This window comes from Passer domesticus, chromosome 10, assembly GCF_036417665.1.
Source record: "Passer domesticus isolate bPasDom1 chromosome 10, bPasDom1.hap1, whole genome shotgun sequence".
NCBI lineage: Eukaryota > Metazoa > Chordata > Aves > Passeriformes > Passeridae > Passer > Passer domesticus.
In genome coordinates, this window is record NC_087483.1 from 38124400 (window position 1) to 38143734 (window position 19335).

The following is a 19335-nucleotide window of genomic DNA, read 5'->3' on the forward strand; positions in this document are numbered from 1 at the left end:
CAGCTGCAGGTGCTAAGATAAAACACAGGTGATGCACAGAGCACCACATAAAACAGGCACCCTCCTCCCACACACTGAAAGGCATTCACAGCTTGCTGAATTTGCTGTTTAATGCAGCAGCTTTTTCTCTTTGATGGCTTTAATGGATTTTGACCTTACAATCACTTAAAATTTCCTGTGACCCTTTTCATGGCTTATCCCCTCCAGGCTCACTTGACCCAGTGAAGTGCTTTTTGAAACTCTTTTATCGACCTCCATGAAGCTCCATACCAAACTCTTCAGCCCTAAAATCTCAAAGGTATTCAGACCTTCTGCTTTGTCAGCCAAAGAGAGGAATTTGCTAGCAAAATAAATATTTCTGGATTACTAAAACCACCCAACACCCGAAATGTTGTGTTTGAAGTGAACCCGGCTCTCCTGCTGTGAGTAGCACCAGCCATGGACACCCACAATTTCAGTGACTTGTGCTGCCTGCCTTTGTTCCCATTGATCTGCAGCAACACTCCTACTAAAATATAAACAGTATTAAGTAAATTATCTGTTTTGTAAAACCAGATGGGACTGGGGGCAAAGTTGAGCACTGGACATGCTTTGCTGGGTGAAGGGTCACACTGCTAACCATCAGTATCTGACCAGATACAGAGATTACAAACAGCCAGACTTGTCCTCCAGACTCCCACTGCTTCTGTGGATTATCAAAAACTTTCCTAGTTTAACCTAAGCCACCTTTAGACAAAAGGACCTCATTACACCATTTCTCACTAGAAGGAGATAATAAGTAGTGAAAAGCTTTTAATTTTGCTGAAATAAGACATATCTTCTGCAATGTTTTAGCAACTGAAACATCCTTGTCCTTTCCTGGCCATGAGACTGCAAAGACTATTTCTTTCTGAATCAAAATTACCTGTCATCAGGCATCCTGAGCCAAGGCTCTGATGAGGAGACTGAATCAGGCTGCAGTGCTGATTAGCAACATAGTTTTCAAAATAGCTTTTCATTCAGTTTCTGTCTTTTTTTTTTTTTTTTTTATTTTTCTTTTCTTTTTTTCTGTATGGAAGCTAAGCAAATTGACCTGCTTCTGGGTGCCTCCTGCCTTTGGAAGGAAGACAGAAAATAGCCTCAAGCAGTAACATCTGTGTGGGCCAGCTAAGGCAATGCATCAGGCTGTATCTTGCTGACAAAGAACACAGAAATGCAGCCAAAAGATCACCTACTGGTAGATACTTCAGCTTATCCCTTAAGTCACCATCCCTGTGCTGACACTTCTGGGTGATTCACAGGCACTGCTTTTATTTCTGGCTGGTGTTGGTTTTGAACTGATGACTTCTCTGTGGGTCCAGTGCATATTTCAACTTGTTCTACTGCTCTTCTGTGGAGCAGGGAGCTTGATCAGTCTCAGGTTTGCTTTTTCTATGGGTACGTGTTGTTTTCATGTTTGTTTCCTCCTTGCTGCTTAGTGGTTACTTTGATTTGGTGTGACATTCTCAAAAGCAAAGAGCTGTAGCTGGGGAGATACAACCCAGTATGGACACAGAGCATGGGGCAGATTTAAAAATATCACTGACTGCTCTTGTCAGGAAATGCAGCTGGCAGAGCTCGAGCTGTGGACAAAAATGAAGCCATGAAATGTGAAAGAAGTGGATTTTGTGCTAAAGCTGGCACTTCTAGACCTTTCAAGTGTTTGTAGGTAAAATATATCACCTATTGATAAAACAAAATGAACGTGGAGAGGCTGTGTGCCAGGAATGGCATGATCATGACACTGTAGGGATGTTGCTGATCCTTCTCACAGGACACAAACTGGAAGGTCAGACCAGCAGTTTCACAAAGTAGCACAGTTCAATTGGTCCACTGGAGGAGGAGCTCCATCTCTCTGGGTGCATTATGCACCCAAGCAGCACTGCTCAGATGAAACATTATCCTGACTGCAGAAAGGGAACAACTCTTTGGATTCCTCTAGGCTCCAAATAAAGATTTGATCTCGCTGAGTGATTTTCAATCCTTTAAAATAAAAAATAAGAAAAAAAAAAAAATCCCCAAGTGGGTGTGTTCTGGCCAAAAAAGATATTTCTAACAAAGGACACCATTGTTTGGATTCTACTGGCAGAAACTAGTAGAGGTAGAAAAATGTCATTCACCCTTTAGAGGGTATAACTGATGCTCAACAGATCATTAGTGAGATGGATGTACCAATATATCTGCTGCTGTGAAGGTCCCAAATGCACACAGCTCTGAAAAACACGTTATGGATTCGGGACACCAGCAATTTCCCGTCCCCTTTTTCTGCTTCCAAGGGCAGTGAGGAAATAGTTTTGCCCATGCTGAGTTTTAGGCACATATGTTCTCCCACAGCTTGATTTTATCTGAAATTCCTCATCTGTGTTGATCTGGGTTTGTAAATAAATAACTTTCTCTGCAAGCTCTCTCTGAGTAACCTCAGATGTGTGATCCACTGAATGCCAGTAATTACAGCCACAGATTAAATTTTAGGGAGAAAGAATACTTGTCATGTAATAAAATTCCAAATTTTGTGCAATGCTTGAAAATTTGGATCCTTATCCATATCAAGCTACCAATCATTTTGAGGTTTGCTCACCCTATTTCTCGCTTCATGTACCTCTGACAGAGATGCAAAGCACTTCTTCAATAAATTACCTTTCTGAATAATAAAAAATAATCTGGTAGAAACCTCTGAGGGATGCAATGCGGGAGAACAAATTACTACAAGACACAGAGGGAGCTGTAAATGTAATTGTGATGGTTGTGGTGACAGTTTGCATTTCTAATATATTCACTTTACCACAGAGCTCCAACAATAAGAGTTAGTTTGCATGACCTAGCACACATTTCAGAACAAAAAAAATGGTCAGAAAAATTGCAAACCATATAGATAGCATTGCAATGTCAGTGCTTTGCCTAATTATGTCTGGGTCTTCATGCTGATGTGTACTCTGATATACTTATGGGGCCTTTTAGAGATATTAAAGCAGGAAATAAATCTAATTTAGTTATTAGTTCAGTAAAAATGAGAAAAATAATTACTACTATATGGAAAAACTACCGAGCTGCTAGACTGCACTCCCAGAGTCAGTGTGTGATGCACTGCAATCCTGTTTGCTGTCACGTTATCTCAGCAGCTGATAACATTTTCTGTCAGCTAAGGAGGATCCTGATCTCTCCATCTCTACCTCCAAAGGATGCCCTGGGAGTGAGTGGTAGGCAAGACTCCTAAACCTCAGGAATCAGTGGGGGATTGTCACTGCAATACAGGCAGGGGACTCCCCACTCCCCTTGCACTGAAATGTCTCTGTCTTGGTCTCACGATCTTCATTTTGCCTATTGTCTGCCGTCAGGTGAAACTGCCACAGTATCATGTTGGGATAAATGTGGAATACTTCAGCATCTTGCAGAATGAAACCACCATAAACAAAATAAGGACATGTAGGTGCACATTTGGATGTTTGGGAAATATTCTGCTAGGAACTGTGAGATTTTGAAACCATTAGTAAATCCTTTTTCTCATTTATGGACCGGTTTTAGTCTGATTGCAACACTATTAATTTGAAAATGACTGTAGCTCTGCTTTATTCTCATCTTGCAACTGGTAGTGAATAATTAATGTGGGGAATTGCAAAGTATACTCTCAGCACAGGTCATATTCCCAACTTGTTAGGGGCTTGAGTTTGGTAACATTTTCTCTTCATTGAAGAATGCTCTGTGTTTTATTAGGTCAGTGAACCATTCCAGCCTGCATATAAATTGTTCTGCTGAGCTGCTTTCTTGTCATGCCTGAATGAGAAGTGAAAGAGGCCTTATACACACAGTTTCTCCTCTCTTGATTGTTTTTGGAGCTCTGTGCTTGAGGATGACCAGCAATTCAGGCCATTTGGACACATTCTCCTTGCCCTGAGCAGGTTAAGGCATTGCCTGTGCTTGGTGCAATTTGGTTCATTTTCATCTGTGCAAAAGAAAAGGGAGACTCAAGTCCCAAGACAAGGAGAGCAGGCACAGGGTGCAGTGGTCTGGCTGATGACCTAGCCAACAGTGAGGACCTGGTCAGGAAGTTTGGAACAGGACTGCTGCCTGCACTGGCACTGCACTATTCTCTTCATCACCCTGCTATTATTGCCTCAGAAATAAGCTTGAGCTTACATGGAAATCAGTGCTGGAGAGGATTGTCTTGCCTCTGTCTTTTTGTGGATAAACAGACAACATTAATCTCCATGACCATCTGTCCTCTGGGCTTTTCAAGTGATAGACCCATTGCTCCTTTTTAAAGAGACGTTTAAAAATATTTTAATCAAAAAAATAGATCCCCAAAATGTTGTTTCTTAAATCAATTAGTGGGCCAAGAGAATTTTGTGTCACACAGAAGCCCACTGCAAAGAGAGATACAATAATTCAGGAATCCCTTTTATTTTGCTTTAGGCATCCTTTTACATACAGCAGCAGATCTGGTACATTTCTTCAGTGCATTTAAGATATAGGTAAAGAATATTAAAATTTAGATGTTCTACTCTAGTAAAATTCATGCTGCAGTCTGGGAATGTTCTGCTTATGGAATGAATAAAAAATTTAATAATGCTTTTGGGCTTATTTAGGAAATATATTCTGTTCTTAGCCAGATTTATTCTTGTTCCCTTCCTGAAAAATAAATTTAGACAGATGCATGTACTCAAACCCCTTATTAAAATAAATGCATCACCTACATATATATGAAAAAATTAGTTTTTAAGAAAGGTCGACTAATGGTTTTGTCACAAATCCTTACTAAGAGTGAGCAGTGAGGAGCAGTGCTCTGGGAGCACACCAAAACCAGGTTGTGCCGTGAGTCACTGTCTCCTGTTGGAAGTCACAGCTCTCCCTGTTCCCCCCAGGCAAGATGCATGGATCATGTTTTGTTCAGCTGAAAAGGAAAGACAGCAGTAGCCTGATTTTTTTTTTTTTTTTTTTTGTTCATCTTCTGTTGTATTTCCTGCCCAGGGGAGGAAGATGGCATCTAATATGAACCTATTATGTTACATAGACTGGAAAATCAAGTGAAAACTGAGACCAGTGTTTCCTTTTCCTGTGTCTCCAGACTGGACACCAACCAGGGGACAAGCCAGCCCACAAATTTTGTATTTTTGTTGTTTTGAACAGGAAGTTACAGGTCTGTTTGCTATAAGCTATTGTATTTGCAGGGTGCCCCAATGAAGGAAGGAATGATGAATATGACTCCATGTTCTCAGAAGGCTAATTTATTATTTTATGATACTGTATTATCTTAAAGAATACTATACTAAACTATACTAATGAATACTGAAAGGATATTTACAGAATGCTAAAAAGATAAAAATGAAAACTCATGGCTCTTTTCAGAGTCCTGACACAGCTTGGCCCTGATTGGCCAAAGAGTGAAAACAACTCACAGCAGAATCCAATGAAACAATCACCTGTGGGTAAACAATCTCCAAACACATTCCAGCATAGCACAGGAGAAGCAAATGACATAATAATTGTTTTCTTTTTCTCTGAGGCTTCTCAGCTTCCCAGGAGAAAAATCCTGGGTGAAGGAATTTTTCCAGAGAATGTGAATGTGACAATAAGCAGCTGCTCATTTCCTTCCAAGCACCCACTGTTCAAGCATATTTTCTGTCCAGGAATCTTAGATAGACACTTGTTGCTTTTAAAGAAAACATTCTTACTGTATGAAAAGCAAGTCTGGTGTAAATGGTTCCTCCATCCATTTGAATGAGATACGTGGTTTGTTCCCTGCTTGTTTGTGTGGGAGGGTTTGCTGGACCTTTGGCTTGCAAACTGGCTGGTTTTTGATAGCTTTAGTCAATCTGGCTACTCAGTGAAGACATTCCAGAAATATATCACACAGTGTCAAGATGACAACTCAGTGGGAGTCTGATTTGTTGAGCAGTAAAACTTCCTGCTTATGCAGCTGGCGAGGCAGTAATGCACAGAAACATTACATGGGAAGGCTGGAATGTGGGAAATCAGTGACTTTCACAATATGACATTGCTTAGCAAAAAGCTGCCTTTGAAACCCAGTGTTCACATTTCCAATTAGTTTGCCTCTAGCTCTCATGCAAGGAAAGTCCTCATGCTACCGGGAAGGGAAAAGAAAGGAGGAGGGAAGAGGAGCAAGCAGAGCTGGAGGAATGACTGTGAGTTATATTGCACACTGTGAATTGGCTATAAATCCTGGCTGCAGGAATTACTGAAATGGAGAAATAGTTATCTCCTAACTCTGAGATCCAATCTGCAAAGCCCCAGTGTCAGTGGGATGATTTATGTGGTACAAAGTCGTCAGGATTGAGCCCAACACAAGGAAACAGCTGCACACAGAAACTTGCTCTCAGTTTTACATGGGGAGCAAACCCCATGTCTCTGGCTGTGTTGCATGGCCATGAGGTAGTGCCAGAAGAGGGGCTGAGGTCAGGCTCCAGGCGTGCCTGGTCTGCTGGGAAAGGCAGGAGGAGGATGCTGTTTTCCCCTGACCTCTGCTGGCTGATGAGCTCCAGAGGGAGCTGTGGCTCGCCTTTTCTCTCTCAGAGATGCACTCATAAGAAGCAGACAGCAGAGGAAAGGATAAATGTGTGGTCCCGTGAATCCTTCTTCCTCTCCCCTTGTCTTCATTCCAACCTTTCCTAAGAAAACTCAGTTTTTATGGGCTTTCATTTTGAAAGGTTGTTTGTAGAGCAGTCCTATGAAAATACACATAGTAAATAAAGGAAACCTACTGTGTTGTCTTTGTTTATAATTTTAGTAAGGATGCAGTAGATATCAGTCAGAACCCTGCTTTAAAGCCTCCTGAAAAGCAGTGACATGCCAGGATTGTTAAAGCTGTGTTTTTCAAAAGGGAATTCAAACCACTGCACAAACAGTTTTTCTCTAACGCCCAAGCATGTTTGTTGGATGCAAAGTTGATCCAGAAACATATTTTATTTTGAGGTGCTGCCAGCATTTGCCTCTTCTCTCTCAACAAGACTGATCATACTGGAAACAATCCTTCTCAAGCGAGGGTACGAGGTTGTAGATTGCTGAGGCACAGCCACACATTTCCCTGTCAGCTCTGCCACCCTCGCCCAGGCTGTGGGTGTCTGCTCTGCATAGTCACAGGCACTTACTGCAGCTGGCAGCCAGTCACACCTCCCTGATTCACACTTCTTGGGGTTTTGGAGGGATGTTTATTTAGCTACAAAACACAAACTTTCAGGCTGAATGCCTTTCTCCACACACTCAGGAAGAAAAGGAGAGCGAGCCTGAACAGAAAAGATGAGGTGCCACCACTGTGTCCTCCACCATTTTAGCTGTCATGCAGACAATATTAGAAATTCCAAACTGTGCAATGATGAAACTAAAAATCATAAGGCAGAAATTCCAAGCAGTACAGGGATGAAAGTGATAACCCTAAGCCATGGTTCTATGTGTTTAAAATAAACAAATAGCCTGTTTGGGTTCAGTTCAAAAATAATGTCTTTAATGGGTTGTGTGGCTTTTAGTTTTTTATTATCTCCTTCAATTGAGAATCTGAAGCTGCCAAAATTAAATAGAAGCTTTTTTTCCTCAGTCCCTGCAGGTGAGATATTAAGAAGGAAAGAGAAATGTCTAAAAGCAGTGGAAACAATATCAGTGCATCAAACAATGACAACATTGAATTAACAGCCAATTTGTCTGCCTTAGTATTAAGTTTACTCACTCTTTTGATAGGTTTTATTAGTCAGGTAATCATCCACCCCAAATTTCTGAGATTATAGACTCAGTGTAAGTACATAATAAAGCTGTTTTGCTGCCAGAAGTGTTTGAAATGGTACTAGAAGTGCAAAAGTACATAAGAACACAGCAATTTCATATCCAGAGTGCAAAGAACAATTAAAATAATGATAAAATCCTTCCAAATAATTTTTTTCTCAGAATTGTCGCATTCATCATTGTGGCTAAGCCACCTGTAGACTTCTCTGCGTGAGGTCACCTGGCAGCAACAGGGGACACCACTGAGCTGTGATTTGGGCCACAGGTTCACCTTTAGCAGTCTCTCTGGCATTGTCCTGGTGATTTGGAAATGGGAGATGATGCAGTGTTAAACTTCCAGTAAACTTCCCATCTGATCACAGCTTTGCTATCATGATATGTGCATTTTTTTTTCCTCACTCTTTGTATGGATTTTACAACTCTGTGCAAGCTGAAGTGTCCTGTGCAACTCAGGGCTCAGCTAGCTGACATGGAATCCTTAAAGCCCGACAGAAAAGATGCTCAAATCCAGAAAAAAAACCCTCAAAAACCCTCTGTAAAGCAGAAATCTACTGTTTTTTCCTGATTCCTTCTTGCCATACCCTTCCCAGGAAAGTCAGCAGTAGCATTGCACAAAAATTCTCCCAGCTGGATTTCTGAGTACTCAGGCACACAGCCCATGGGGCTGTCTCACCCCTGCACAGTCAGCTACCCTAGAGGGCCTCAGGATTATCAAAATTAACCTGATTAATGTATAATTACAGGTGTTTACTGCTAGTGACACTGCAGAATGAGCTGCATGATACTCAGCTCTATTTGGAATTTCAAATGGATATTATGGTAGCTTTTACGTGTTTTATTTAAGAAAAAGAGGGGTTGGGTAGTAGGAATTCTTCATGCTAGGGACTTAATATGTGTATGCCACATATTCTATCTAATCCCCCAATTTAGTCTATGCCTGATGCAAAATTATACAAAATCATGCCTAAAAAAGGGGTGAGATGTTCTGCGTTTGGGATCTCAGTGTTCTGCATTTGAACTCTGAGTGGTTCATGGGACAGAGAGCAGCCTCCCACTGCTGGGAGCACTGGTTTTCTGCATTTTCAGGGGAGGAAAGTTTGCAAAGGTCAGCTGAGACTGACTTCTGCTGTGCTCTGCAGGCTTCTGCTCCAGAGGAGCAGCAAAATCTGGAACCTCTGACAGAGGAGAGAGAAATTATTCTATATAACAATAAGAAGACATACAGCTCTAAGAGAAACTGCTTGTTACAAAATCTTGGGAATTAACAACTACTTTTGATGGATCTTGATACTTGTCCCATGTGCTCTTGACTTTAGGCAAGAAAAAAGAAAGATTACTCAACATTTTTCACCAATTAGCAGTCAGTGGCCAGAATCAGCAAAAAGTAGTGCTTTCCTTCCACTTAATTATGTTTCTCTTCATTCATCACATTTACAGGCCCTTTATTTAAGTTTTTATAACACTAGGCTAAATAAACCAGATTAAATAGCAGTTATTGAAGTAGAATGAAGGCTTGGATCAGACAGAATAAAACTGTTTTCATCACCTCAAAAAAACATTTTTGCAAGAAGTTACACCAAGACGGACAACAAAACCTCAGAAACTTTTGGAAAGGAACCTGCTGTGAGTTGGTGGAGTTTGGAGGATTCCAGGGAGTGCTTTGCTAGACTGCAATCATCATCAGCACGCTTCCCTTTGATCTGCCTGGAGATGTGGCAGGGTGTTTAAAGCTGGAAACAGCACTTCTCTAATGTTCCCTAACCTCAAAAACAGGATGCCAAACATAAGGTTTTTTCCTCCTTTTTTCTCCCTCCAGCACATTCCTGCCAGAACAGACTATTCAATTGTGCAGTGTGCGTCACGACCCTCTCTGCTGAAGGAGGGGAGAGCGGCAGTGTGGGGAATGAGAGGCCTTTTGTTGCTGCGGGGAATTTTTTACTGGCTTTTTTTCCCTCTGTGTGTGAGAGACATAAAATGCTCTGGAAATGTACAGATTCTTCCTGCCAAGAATGGTTGTTTTCACAGCTCCCCTCTTGCCAATTTCAAACTGATTAAGAAATAATAAAACAAAACAAAAAAAAAAGTTTTCACATACATATCCTAAACTCTCTGGCTGACAGATATTGTTGAGCAATTGAGTCTGTAAAAGTGCCAAAATAACCTATTTCCCCAGAAGAATCGAAGAATCAAATATTAATACTGATGGTAACGTGAAAAAAGGGAGTTTTCAGTGACAAGAGCAAATTCAAGGATAAAGTGCTGTTAACCAATTACCTTAATTAAGTTGGAACTATGACTTTCTAATATTTTTAAGGATCTTAGTCAGCTTCTTGGCCTTTTACTTTAATTCTTTCTCCAAAAAAATTATCATGCAAAATAATTAATTAATCTCTGAATACAAATGTTACTCATTTTGAACACATGAAATATTTAGAGAGGATTCCAGCAAAATGTTCTCCTCCCTACTTTGAATTGACTTATTCTAATTAACAAGTTGGTTTTGGGTATATTATGGGATCAGATGGAAAGATAGGTGATCACAGCATAAATACAGAAAAATGTTCTGTGGAATATGCACAAAAAGGAGAAAAGCTGTTTAGGAGTCAGAGAACTGCTGGAAAACAAAGGGAAATGTTTTGAAATGTTAACTCACTTTTCTGGCACCTTCTCCCAGTGTAGCCCTCGGCGCAGGAGCAGACATTGGTCCGGACACAGTGACCACCATTCTTGCAGGGGGAAATGCAAACAGCTGGGGAGAGGAAAGGAAATGTTCTGTGCACCAAACTCACCTGGGGGATCGACACTGCCAAAGCACAGGCTCCTTATTGAGGTGCCTCTGTTGGGAGAGCAGCTCACAGAGGTGTTTTTTGGGAAGGTGTCTCCCCAAAGGGTGATTTGGGCAGGTGCCTGGATGGACACTGATTCTGTGTTTGTGGCAAAAATGTGTGGGATATGATTCCCAGCACCTGAGGATCTCTTAGATACTTGCAGTTAAGTGGTCAGAATATTCCCAATGGTGTCAGAGTTTTAAGTCTCTGTCAAAGGGCTTCCTCAAGGGCTTCTCCCCATGAAATATAGATCAGTGTTGGACGTTTGCTAACTTGGCCTTTGCGCTGTTTCTTCTCTCTTTCTCAAAGAAGCAGAAGGGAGGGCTTTGCTTTCCTTCAGCATCTATCCATTATATCCTGCCATCAATTTCAGATCCCATGAATGTGGATACTTATTTTCAAATTTTAGCTCTGTCTAAACCAGAACACTTGAGAGCAAAAATTTCAAATCAGCTAGATGCTGAAAATCACCTTCTGTGTTCAAGAGAAAGATCATAAAGCTACAGTCTATAATTTTCACTCTCTCCTTCACCCCCAACATTATTAAAAAAAGTTTCCAGCGAGCTCCATTTTCAATTAGGTTTTTCTGTGTGAATCATTCACTTGCAAAAATGTACATCAGGACCACATTCATCTAGGAATGTGGGGAACAAAAGAGAGTAAGACCAAAAAACTTTAAATGTTGAAGTTGTTTTGGTAATAAAGGTGCATTTATATTCCCAGATTCAGGGGGAGTTACTAGATCCATATTGAAAAAAGATAAGCCAGTGGTGTTAGCACAGAGGTGTTCCAGCTGCTTGGGCCCTTAGTTCTCTTCCTTGTATGAGATACTGGATCATTAAAGGATTAATTAATTTGTCTTCTGCAGCACAGAGTGAGTGAGAAGCCCAGGACACTTAGTCTCAGCTTAGATCTAGGACAGGGATTCAAAATCAGGTCCTGCTCAATCAGAGCAATATTGGATCACATTTTAAGCAAGGATCTGATGAAGTCCTACAGAAGTCTCCCATCCACAACAATTTAGGGTGGTCAAGTAGGTGGCATTGTGAGCCCCATTTGAAAGTAAATTATCACCTGGCTCTGAAACCAGGATAGTACACCCCACAGGGTACCAAAATGAACAAAGTACTGCCATGCTTTCTCATTTCATTGAATAGTTGCTAATTAATGATATCACTGACTCAAGTAGTTTTAGAATAATTATTTAGTTACCATTAATGGCATCAGCAATAAGTTGTTACTTCTTCCCAATACCATCAGGAACAATAAAAAGTGGATTTATGGCAGACTATAACAACAAGGAGCACACGTAGTTATGACAAGGAGAGTCTCTGGATATATTTCATGTGGGGGTAGGTAATGTTATGGGTAGATTTATATTTTGAGCCTGGGCCCTTTATCAAGATGATAAATAGAATTTTCTTACCTCTCTGGCACTGTGGCCCATAGAAACCAGAAGGACAGGAGCACGTGTTTGGCCGTACACAGACTCCTCCATTCAGGCACACAGGATTGCACACAGCTGGATGGGAATATAGGATAACTTCATGAATCTCTGATAATGTTGAACTTTTCAGAGTAGGCACTCTTTTACTGCTGCACATGCCATTAGAATTAATATTTCTAGTGATACTGTGAAAAGTTTAATGCAACCCTTGCAGATCAGTTGTGCTGCAGCATTTATTCATGGTTGACACAGTGGGAGCATTTCCGTGGTGTTTTAGCCTAGCTTGGGAGATGAAATAGACTATAATTTAATGTAATAATTTAATTTCTTTCGGATGTATTCTTTTGATTCGCACAGTTCATTTATTTCCATTCCAGTATTCTCACCAAGCACAATCCCAAGGTAGTAAATGTAGTCAAATAAAATACACCCTGGATAACCTGGAGATGAGATATTAATTGTTTGCTGCTTTGTCTGAGTTCAGCAGAGCATTGTGGCATTTCCATGGACTTGAATAGGTGTGCACCAAAAAACCTGTTTGTTCTGCCTCATTTAAATGCCAGTTCCCACAACACATTGGCTCATTCATCACCAACAAAGCCACTGGCTGAGCTCCCTTTGCCTCTTTATGTATCTGTTATTACTCTAGATGATACAACAGGCGTTAGGAATTAAAAGCTGTCTTGCATATTTCTATGTGGCAAGTACCAGACTGCTAAAAACAAAACTATTAGAATTTCAAATTGATTTAGATGGGGAGTCAGTGTGTGAAGAATAAGGAATCTGATAAAGTTTTCATTGTAAAGCAGAGTGACACTTTAAACCAGCCTTTTTCTTTCTGTTCCCTTTGTCTTTCAGTATCTTACAGGATATCCCATTAAAATATAAATGCATTTAAGCTTAAATAAATTAGGGGTCGCTAAAATGTGTCAGATGAACTAAAGAAGAAATAAAATGTCAATTTGGAAAAGAAAAAAAAAAGTGAAATTATAGTCTAGATGAGAGGTTTTTCTGACTAAGGAGCAGTCACTTATGAAGTCAAAATGGACTTAATTCATTGCTTAAGGGGAGTTTGGTTTAGTCATGTCGTTGTCCTGGCTACTTCATAGATGTCCATAATTGTGTCAGTCTGTCAGTGTTTATATTTCCAGTGGTAAAATCCTCTTTTTTTTTAAATTTTAATACCTGTATTCCTGACATTTCTATCATAGAACTTGAGGTGGGAAACCCCAGCAGTGCCCTCAAAATATTCTGTGCAGTGCACTCAAAACTGTGCCAGAGAGGTGAGTCTGGCAGCCTTTCACCAAAGATAAAAAAAAACCTGCTGCTGTTATTCTGGTCTGGAAGTTACTGCTTGTTGTTTGTCCTTCTCTTGGAATGATTCTGTTCAAAGCCACCCCAAAATAAAATTGCAGAACTCCTTGAAAAGAAAAAGCAGAGCTAGTGGGAACCAGAATAGCAGTGACAATCCCACTCATTTCCTGGGGATCATAGCTGGGCTAATTTATGTTTCCTCAGTAGGTCTGTCATTTTAACACTTACAGGAAGAGCAATCTCCAGGAGATGGAGGTTAAAATGACATCTCTCACCTTCCAGGAAAGGTAATGTAGGCTGAAGGTGTCTCAGCCATTTAATATTCACCGTGGCAGAGGCAGACTGCCTCTGGAGCCTTCAGGTCTGGCACTGATTCAGGTAGTTCTCATCTTTTAATATTTCACTATTTTGCATGCCTTGTCCCAGGTGAGCGCTGTAGTTTCTGTGCCTTTGGAGAAAATATCCACCCCAGCTTTTAGGACTTTGATCCTGAGAGGGGGGGGGTCTGCGCTCTGTCTGTTTAAAACTTTGAGCCCTGACTAGAAATAAGTACCTAATTCCAGTCCACACCTTGTCATTTTGTACTGGTGGGTGGAGGTGGCTTTTTCCTGAGCTCCCCCACTCCTGTGGATGCTTTCTGTGGGTGCTCTGCAAGTGTGAGATGCAGGCAGGAGGAGCAGTGTGAATTCTGGCAGCACAGCGTGACAAGAACTAGCTCCAGAATCACACAAGCTTAAAAAGCTGCAAAAAGATTCTGTTTGTAGGTTCCCTCTATAAAACCCTGAGATTTAGGTAAACATTTAAACTTAGGAATACTTACATAAACATCTAAACTTATGAACAGTTACATAAACTCAACCTTTCTGAGGTTTTGCCCTGTACTTGGTCTCCTCTTCTTTAGCTTTAATTCTTCCTTGGGCTCCTCTTCTTAGGCTTTCATTTTTTAATGAAATTAAAAAAGCAATTCCCAGTCTGAGCACCGAGCTGTGGGGGAACCTCAGGGATTTTGGGCACTTTTGGGCACAGGCTCAGGCCCTGCCAAGCACTCACCTGTCTCACAAGAGGGGCTGCTCCAGCCGTGCCTGCACTGGCACTCGTCTGGTGACACACACACCCCCCCGTTGTGACAGTGCCTGCTGCACACCACTGCAAAACACACAAAAACCCAAAATATCTCATCACGAACTCCAGTGCAGATCCTAAAGTTGCCCTATTACGGCCAATAACTGATAATATTACTCCTGGAGGTAAACTGAGGGTGGGAGCTGTCCCTTTCCTTGATTTAGTCTCTCTATTAGAAGCCATAAAATTATTTGCTTTTTAAGTATTCCTACTACTCAGTTTCACAGATAAAATTATATTCCTCTCAAGGGCAGCCTGATATTTAAATAAGCAGCGAGGTCTGTAATGATGGAAGTGCATGTGTTTTGCTGATATAGAAGGGTTTGAAGGCTGATTTTCAGATATTTTCTGTATTGAACCTCTTTTTAAATTTGTATTGCAGAGTAGCATTACTCCTAATAGGTATGGCTGGTCTTTTGTATTCTCAAAATTAGCATTACTATGTTCACTCACAATCTTAAATTTCCTAAATATTACTATAAATAACATGCACTTGTTTCTTCTTCTTTTTTGGTTTGTTTTTCCAGAAGCAATTTTACATGGAAAATGTTGATTTAGATGTGCATATTTCACATAATACAGCAATGCTGCTGGTAAATATATGCTCTGAAATAGCTACTGTATTACTTGAATCCTTTGTATTCAATAATCATTTTAAGAGGAAATATAGGAAGAAAAAAAAGGCTTTTTGGTGGTGTTTTTTTTTTTTCTTTCTTGTAATTTTCTGCTGATTGAAACATGTGATGAAGAAAGCCTGAGTGAGTTCATACGTACTTGTTTCACACCGAGGCCCTACAAATCCATAAGCACAAGAACAGGTGTTGTGAGGCAGACAAGTTCCTCCATGCTCACACGGGGGCTCACACTGAGCTGCAGGAGTGAAAAAATACAGTTCAAACATGAAATTCTCAGTGGTTGTGAGCACAGCACAGGTTACTCCTTTCCCCATCCCATTTTATTAACCCAGTGAGTAATTTGGCTGAGGAAAACACTGCAGGATAGCAGTAGCTATCCCATTAGCAATAGAGCACTAATGAGCAGCTGTATGAAGTCTGCAAGGGAATGGTTTTAACATAATCATATTTAATGTCTGAGCATGCACGTTTTTAAGTACATGTTTTGAAGGCTAGTGATGGATGAAGTACAAATGCAGTCACAACTCAAGACCTTGCCCATCCCTCTCTACAAATCTGCCTTGTGGATGGTCAGTAAGCTTCAACAGGTGTCAGAACTCACAATAAGGCAGAGATTAAGTGTTTCTTATAGCAAATAGTTGTGTGTGGATTTGTCAGCAAAATGGCAAACATTTAAGCAAAAACAGTTAATATTTAATGAGTAGCATGAGCTCTGCAGACAAAGCAGCAAATTAGGTAAAGATTTCTTGACTTATTGCAGTATGCAATGTAATTCCATGGAAGGAAGAGAATGAGTGTGGAAAGAACTGCAGCTCCTGAAACAGGCTGTTTGCTGAAAGCATGCTTGTTTTTCAAATGTTATTAATTTTGAATCTAAAAACTTTATTGTACAGGAAGCCTTGGAATTTTGGACCCTTAAATCTAGGATCTAAGGCAGGTACCTGACAATTCTTTTGTAATACTCTAATAAGAGTTAATTGCTTATGGCAAACTCAAAAGAGGAGGAGGAGGAAGATCACTGAAGGGACAGGATGATCACTGAAGGGACAAAATAATTCCAGAAGGGACAGGGTGACCACTGACACTCAAAGGAGAAACTCTGTGGCAGGAGCAGAGCAAGAAATGTGTTCCAGAGGCACCTCATGCCTCTGGAAAAAAAAAAAAAAAAAAAAAAAAAAGGACCTCACAGAATGAAAAATATCTTCCCTTGTGTGTGGGAAGTGAATACAGTGAAAAATGTTGTACTTTGGCTCACTTCACTGGCAGAGTTTTGTCTTTTATGAAGGATATGAGGCTAAGCAAGGTTATTCCAAGGAAAAAGCAAAATGAAGCTAACGAGACCTGAAACAAAGCATCTTTCATTTTAAGAATTGTTACGAGGGAAGAGAACCTTTATGCACCACATTTTGTTCTTAAAGCTGGAAAATGGGCTATGGAAATGGAAAGCTAAATGAGGGACTAATTCTTGGGGAGCCACGTAATTTAAATGCAGTTATTGTGTTAAAGACCTCATCACCTCTTGTGATTTTCACCAGGCCATGGAATATGAACTTTGCCATCCAAAAAGATAATGAAAGCCCTCACACATTTTCTAATTGTATTAAAAAAGACAAACTCCAAGAAGGTGCTGTTAGATAAACCATTTTGCCATAAATATCACTGAAGAAATAAATATATTTGATATTTAATGATGAAATTTTTAATATTGCATTATATAACTTCAGGATTTGACCTTCCTGAGAATAGAGGAGTTACAAGTGTATTTTAGATCCATACTGTATATGCTGAGAATGTCATTAAGCTAAATTTAGTTTTGATGGGATAAGGTTTAGAAAAATTGCAAATCAACATGTACTTAGCTGAAATTCCAAGTATACATCCATGGGAAAAAAAAAAAAAGAAAAAAATAAGGGAAAAACCCAAATAATCTTTGTCTGGACAACTAAATAGATTTAGATAAGTTTAAATAAGGTGTTAGGAGGAAATTATTAGCTATGAAGATGATGAGACATTGGCACAGGGTGCCCAGAGAAGCTGTGGCTGCTCCATCCTTGGAAGTGTCCAAGGCCAGCTTGGATGGGGCTTGGAGCAACCTGGGACTGTGATTTCTTTATCCCCCTTTGTAAGGGGGGTATAAAACCCGGGGGAAAATGTACCACTCTTTTTAAAGTACATTAAATGTGATTGCCTTTCCTGCAGGATGATGGGTGCATAAAGCCTCCAGGTGCCTCAGTGCTGTGCCAAGCACGGTGACATTCAAGCATTTTACGCTTTATTTCAGCGTGGTTTGTGTAGCACTTAGAGCGAGTGTGTCCGTGTGAATAGAACACTTTCCATCTGGCCTTTGCACATCCTGAGATGCATCTGAACTGTCAGAAAAGAACATGGTATTTTGGATATTAAAACATTTAGCTCTTACGGTGACATTTAATAGTAAAATGTTTAAAACTGTTCTATTACTGGTGAATAGCAAAAGATAAAAACTGAACACTGGCTCCTCTGTGACAGTAAGAGTAATATGCACTTAAAAGACATTTCCCACTGTAATAGAAATATACTGCTTATGTCAAATTATTTTCCCAAACTTCTGTCTTTCATCTTCTGAAATGAATACTTTTTTCCATGAGCATTTGCTAAATTGTAGGAAGGTATTGCGGTGTTTTTATACTAAGCGGTTTTGGATAGGGAAAAATAACAGCAAAGAGGAAAGCATTGCTGCAAATGGTCAATCTTGCTGTCAAGTGTACGTATGTTTATGTTTACAATTTAAAATCTGGAGGTGAAAATGGAGAAGTGCATTATTGTTTCCTTTGAAAAGGCTTTTTGGGAAATATCCCCAAACTTCTATTTTCCATTAAAATGAGATCATACCGTTTTTATAAGTTTCTCTGCAATAACTTCAGGGGCACTCAGGAATACCAGATGCTGTGTTGTTTCCCTTATTTTCCATAGCCTAATCAGCAAATATCTTCCAGGACAGAGTTATTGCTTGGCATCTCCACAGTGAGTAACTCCCTGTGCCATCCCCACGCGAGGCCCTGGGTCTGTGCAAACAAAGCCAGGCTTGGAGCTGTGAGAGCTTTGCCTGCCTAGAATTTTGCACCAAAGTCAGGTCAGGACAGGCTTCACTGAAGGGAGCACAGTCTACCTTGTTTCATTGTACATTATTTATTTCCTTTCAAAGATACATTAACCTAACTTCCAAAATGTGAAGATGAAGTTTTAATGTGTTCAGCACAAGGGCGGGGTGGAAGAAGGGAAAGGAAAGTTCCTCAGTTGTTGTTTTTTCTTTTGGAAAGCTATGGGCTGAAGCTTTTCTTTTGCATGTAAGATACACAGATAAATGAAATGAAGCATAGGATTGAAGCATGTGCTACTGCAATTAAATTAACTTATTGCATATTTAAATAGTCCAGCAGTCTGGGAGCCCAGTTGTGAGAGGAATGTCCATCATAGCACCTGGAATGTTAACAAGAAAAACGTGACTGAATAAATTTGGAATAAAAATGCAGGCACCAGTGCTGGCTAGGTTGTACTGATGCATTTTGCTTTGTGAAGTGTCAGCTGAGTGCTCATCTGCAGCCAAAAAACCCCAAATAAAGTGGTAGGAATCATTAAGAAAAGAGCAGAGCACAAAAGGCCAGAATTCCTTATGCTCTGTACCCATGGTGAACTCCATCTTAAATACCACGGGCAGGGCTGAGCCCTCAGCTCAGAAAAGCTACAGCAAAAGTGGAAAAGATGCAGATAATAAGGATAAATAAACAAAGTTATAGAAGAGCTTTTGTATAAAGAACAAGTGAAATTCAGAAATATATGACTTTAGGATAGAAAACTGTGAAATCAGATGTGAGCTGGAAAGGGTGAACAGGATAAAGTTCCAAGGCATCACCGTGGTGTTTTGGAGCACATGAGCCATAGTTTCTGAGAAGCTATTTCAGAGAGTGTCCCTCTACCTTTCCCACATATTTCCAGATAAATGAAGTTGGCAGCTCTTGGAGAAAGGGAAAGTACTTCTGGTTTGATATGGTAGATCTTTTTGGGCATCAAATGTAAAAAAAATAATGTGAGCTACAAAAATTTTTTTCTTGTTACATGCAGCTCTGCATGGTGAAGTCATAATACTTTCCCAACTACTCCATCTCTCCTGTTATTATGAAAATTATTTAGTTTGAAAAGTGTTATTGTAATGTCAAGTCAATGCTGTGTTTTTAACTCTTGAGCAGAAAACATGACTCCCACT

General features: G+C 40.2%; 1 protein-coding gene and 1 long non-coding RNA gene across 8 annotated transcripts in view; one reads left to right on the plus strand and one right to left on the minus strand.

Moving 5' to 3' along the window:
* LOC135309228 (uncharacterized) overlaps positions 1–19335 on the plus strand; it is a 217214-nt gene that overhangs the window by 123235 nt on the left and 74644 nt on the right. The gene's annotated exons all lie outside the window — the stretch shown is intronic.
* The window catches only part of LOC135309226 (von Willebrand factor D and EGF domain-containing protein-like), a 170004-nt gene that overhangs the window by 18066 nt on the left and 132603 nt on the right, over positions 1–19335 (minus strand). The window contains exons 22-25 of the mRNA XM_064435263.1: positions 15232–15327; positions 14386–14481; positions 12001–12096; positions 10400–10495 (exon numbers count right to left, since the gene is read on the minus strand). Of these exons, the coding sequence (XP_064291333.1) occupies positions 10400–10495; positions 12001–12096; positions 14386–14481; positions 15232–15327 (384 nt within the window). The remainder of the gene's footprint in view (positions 1–10399; positions 10496–12000; positions 12097–14385; positions 14482–15231; positions 15328–19335) is intronic.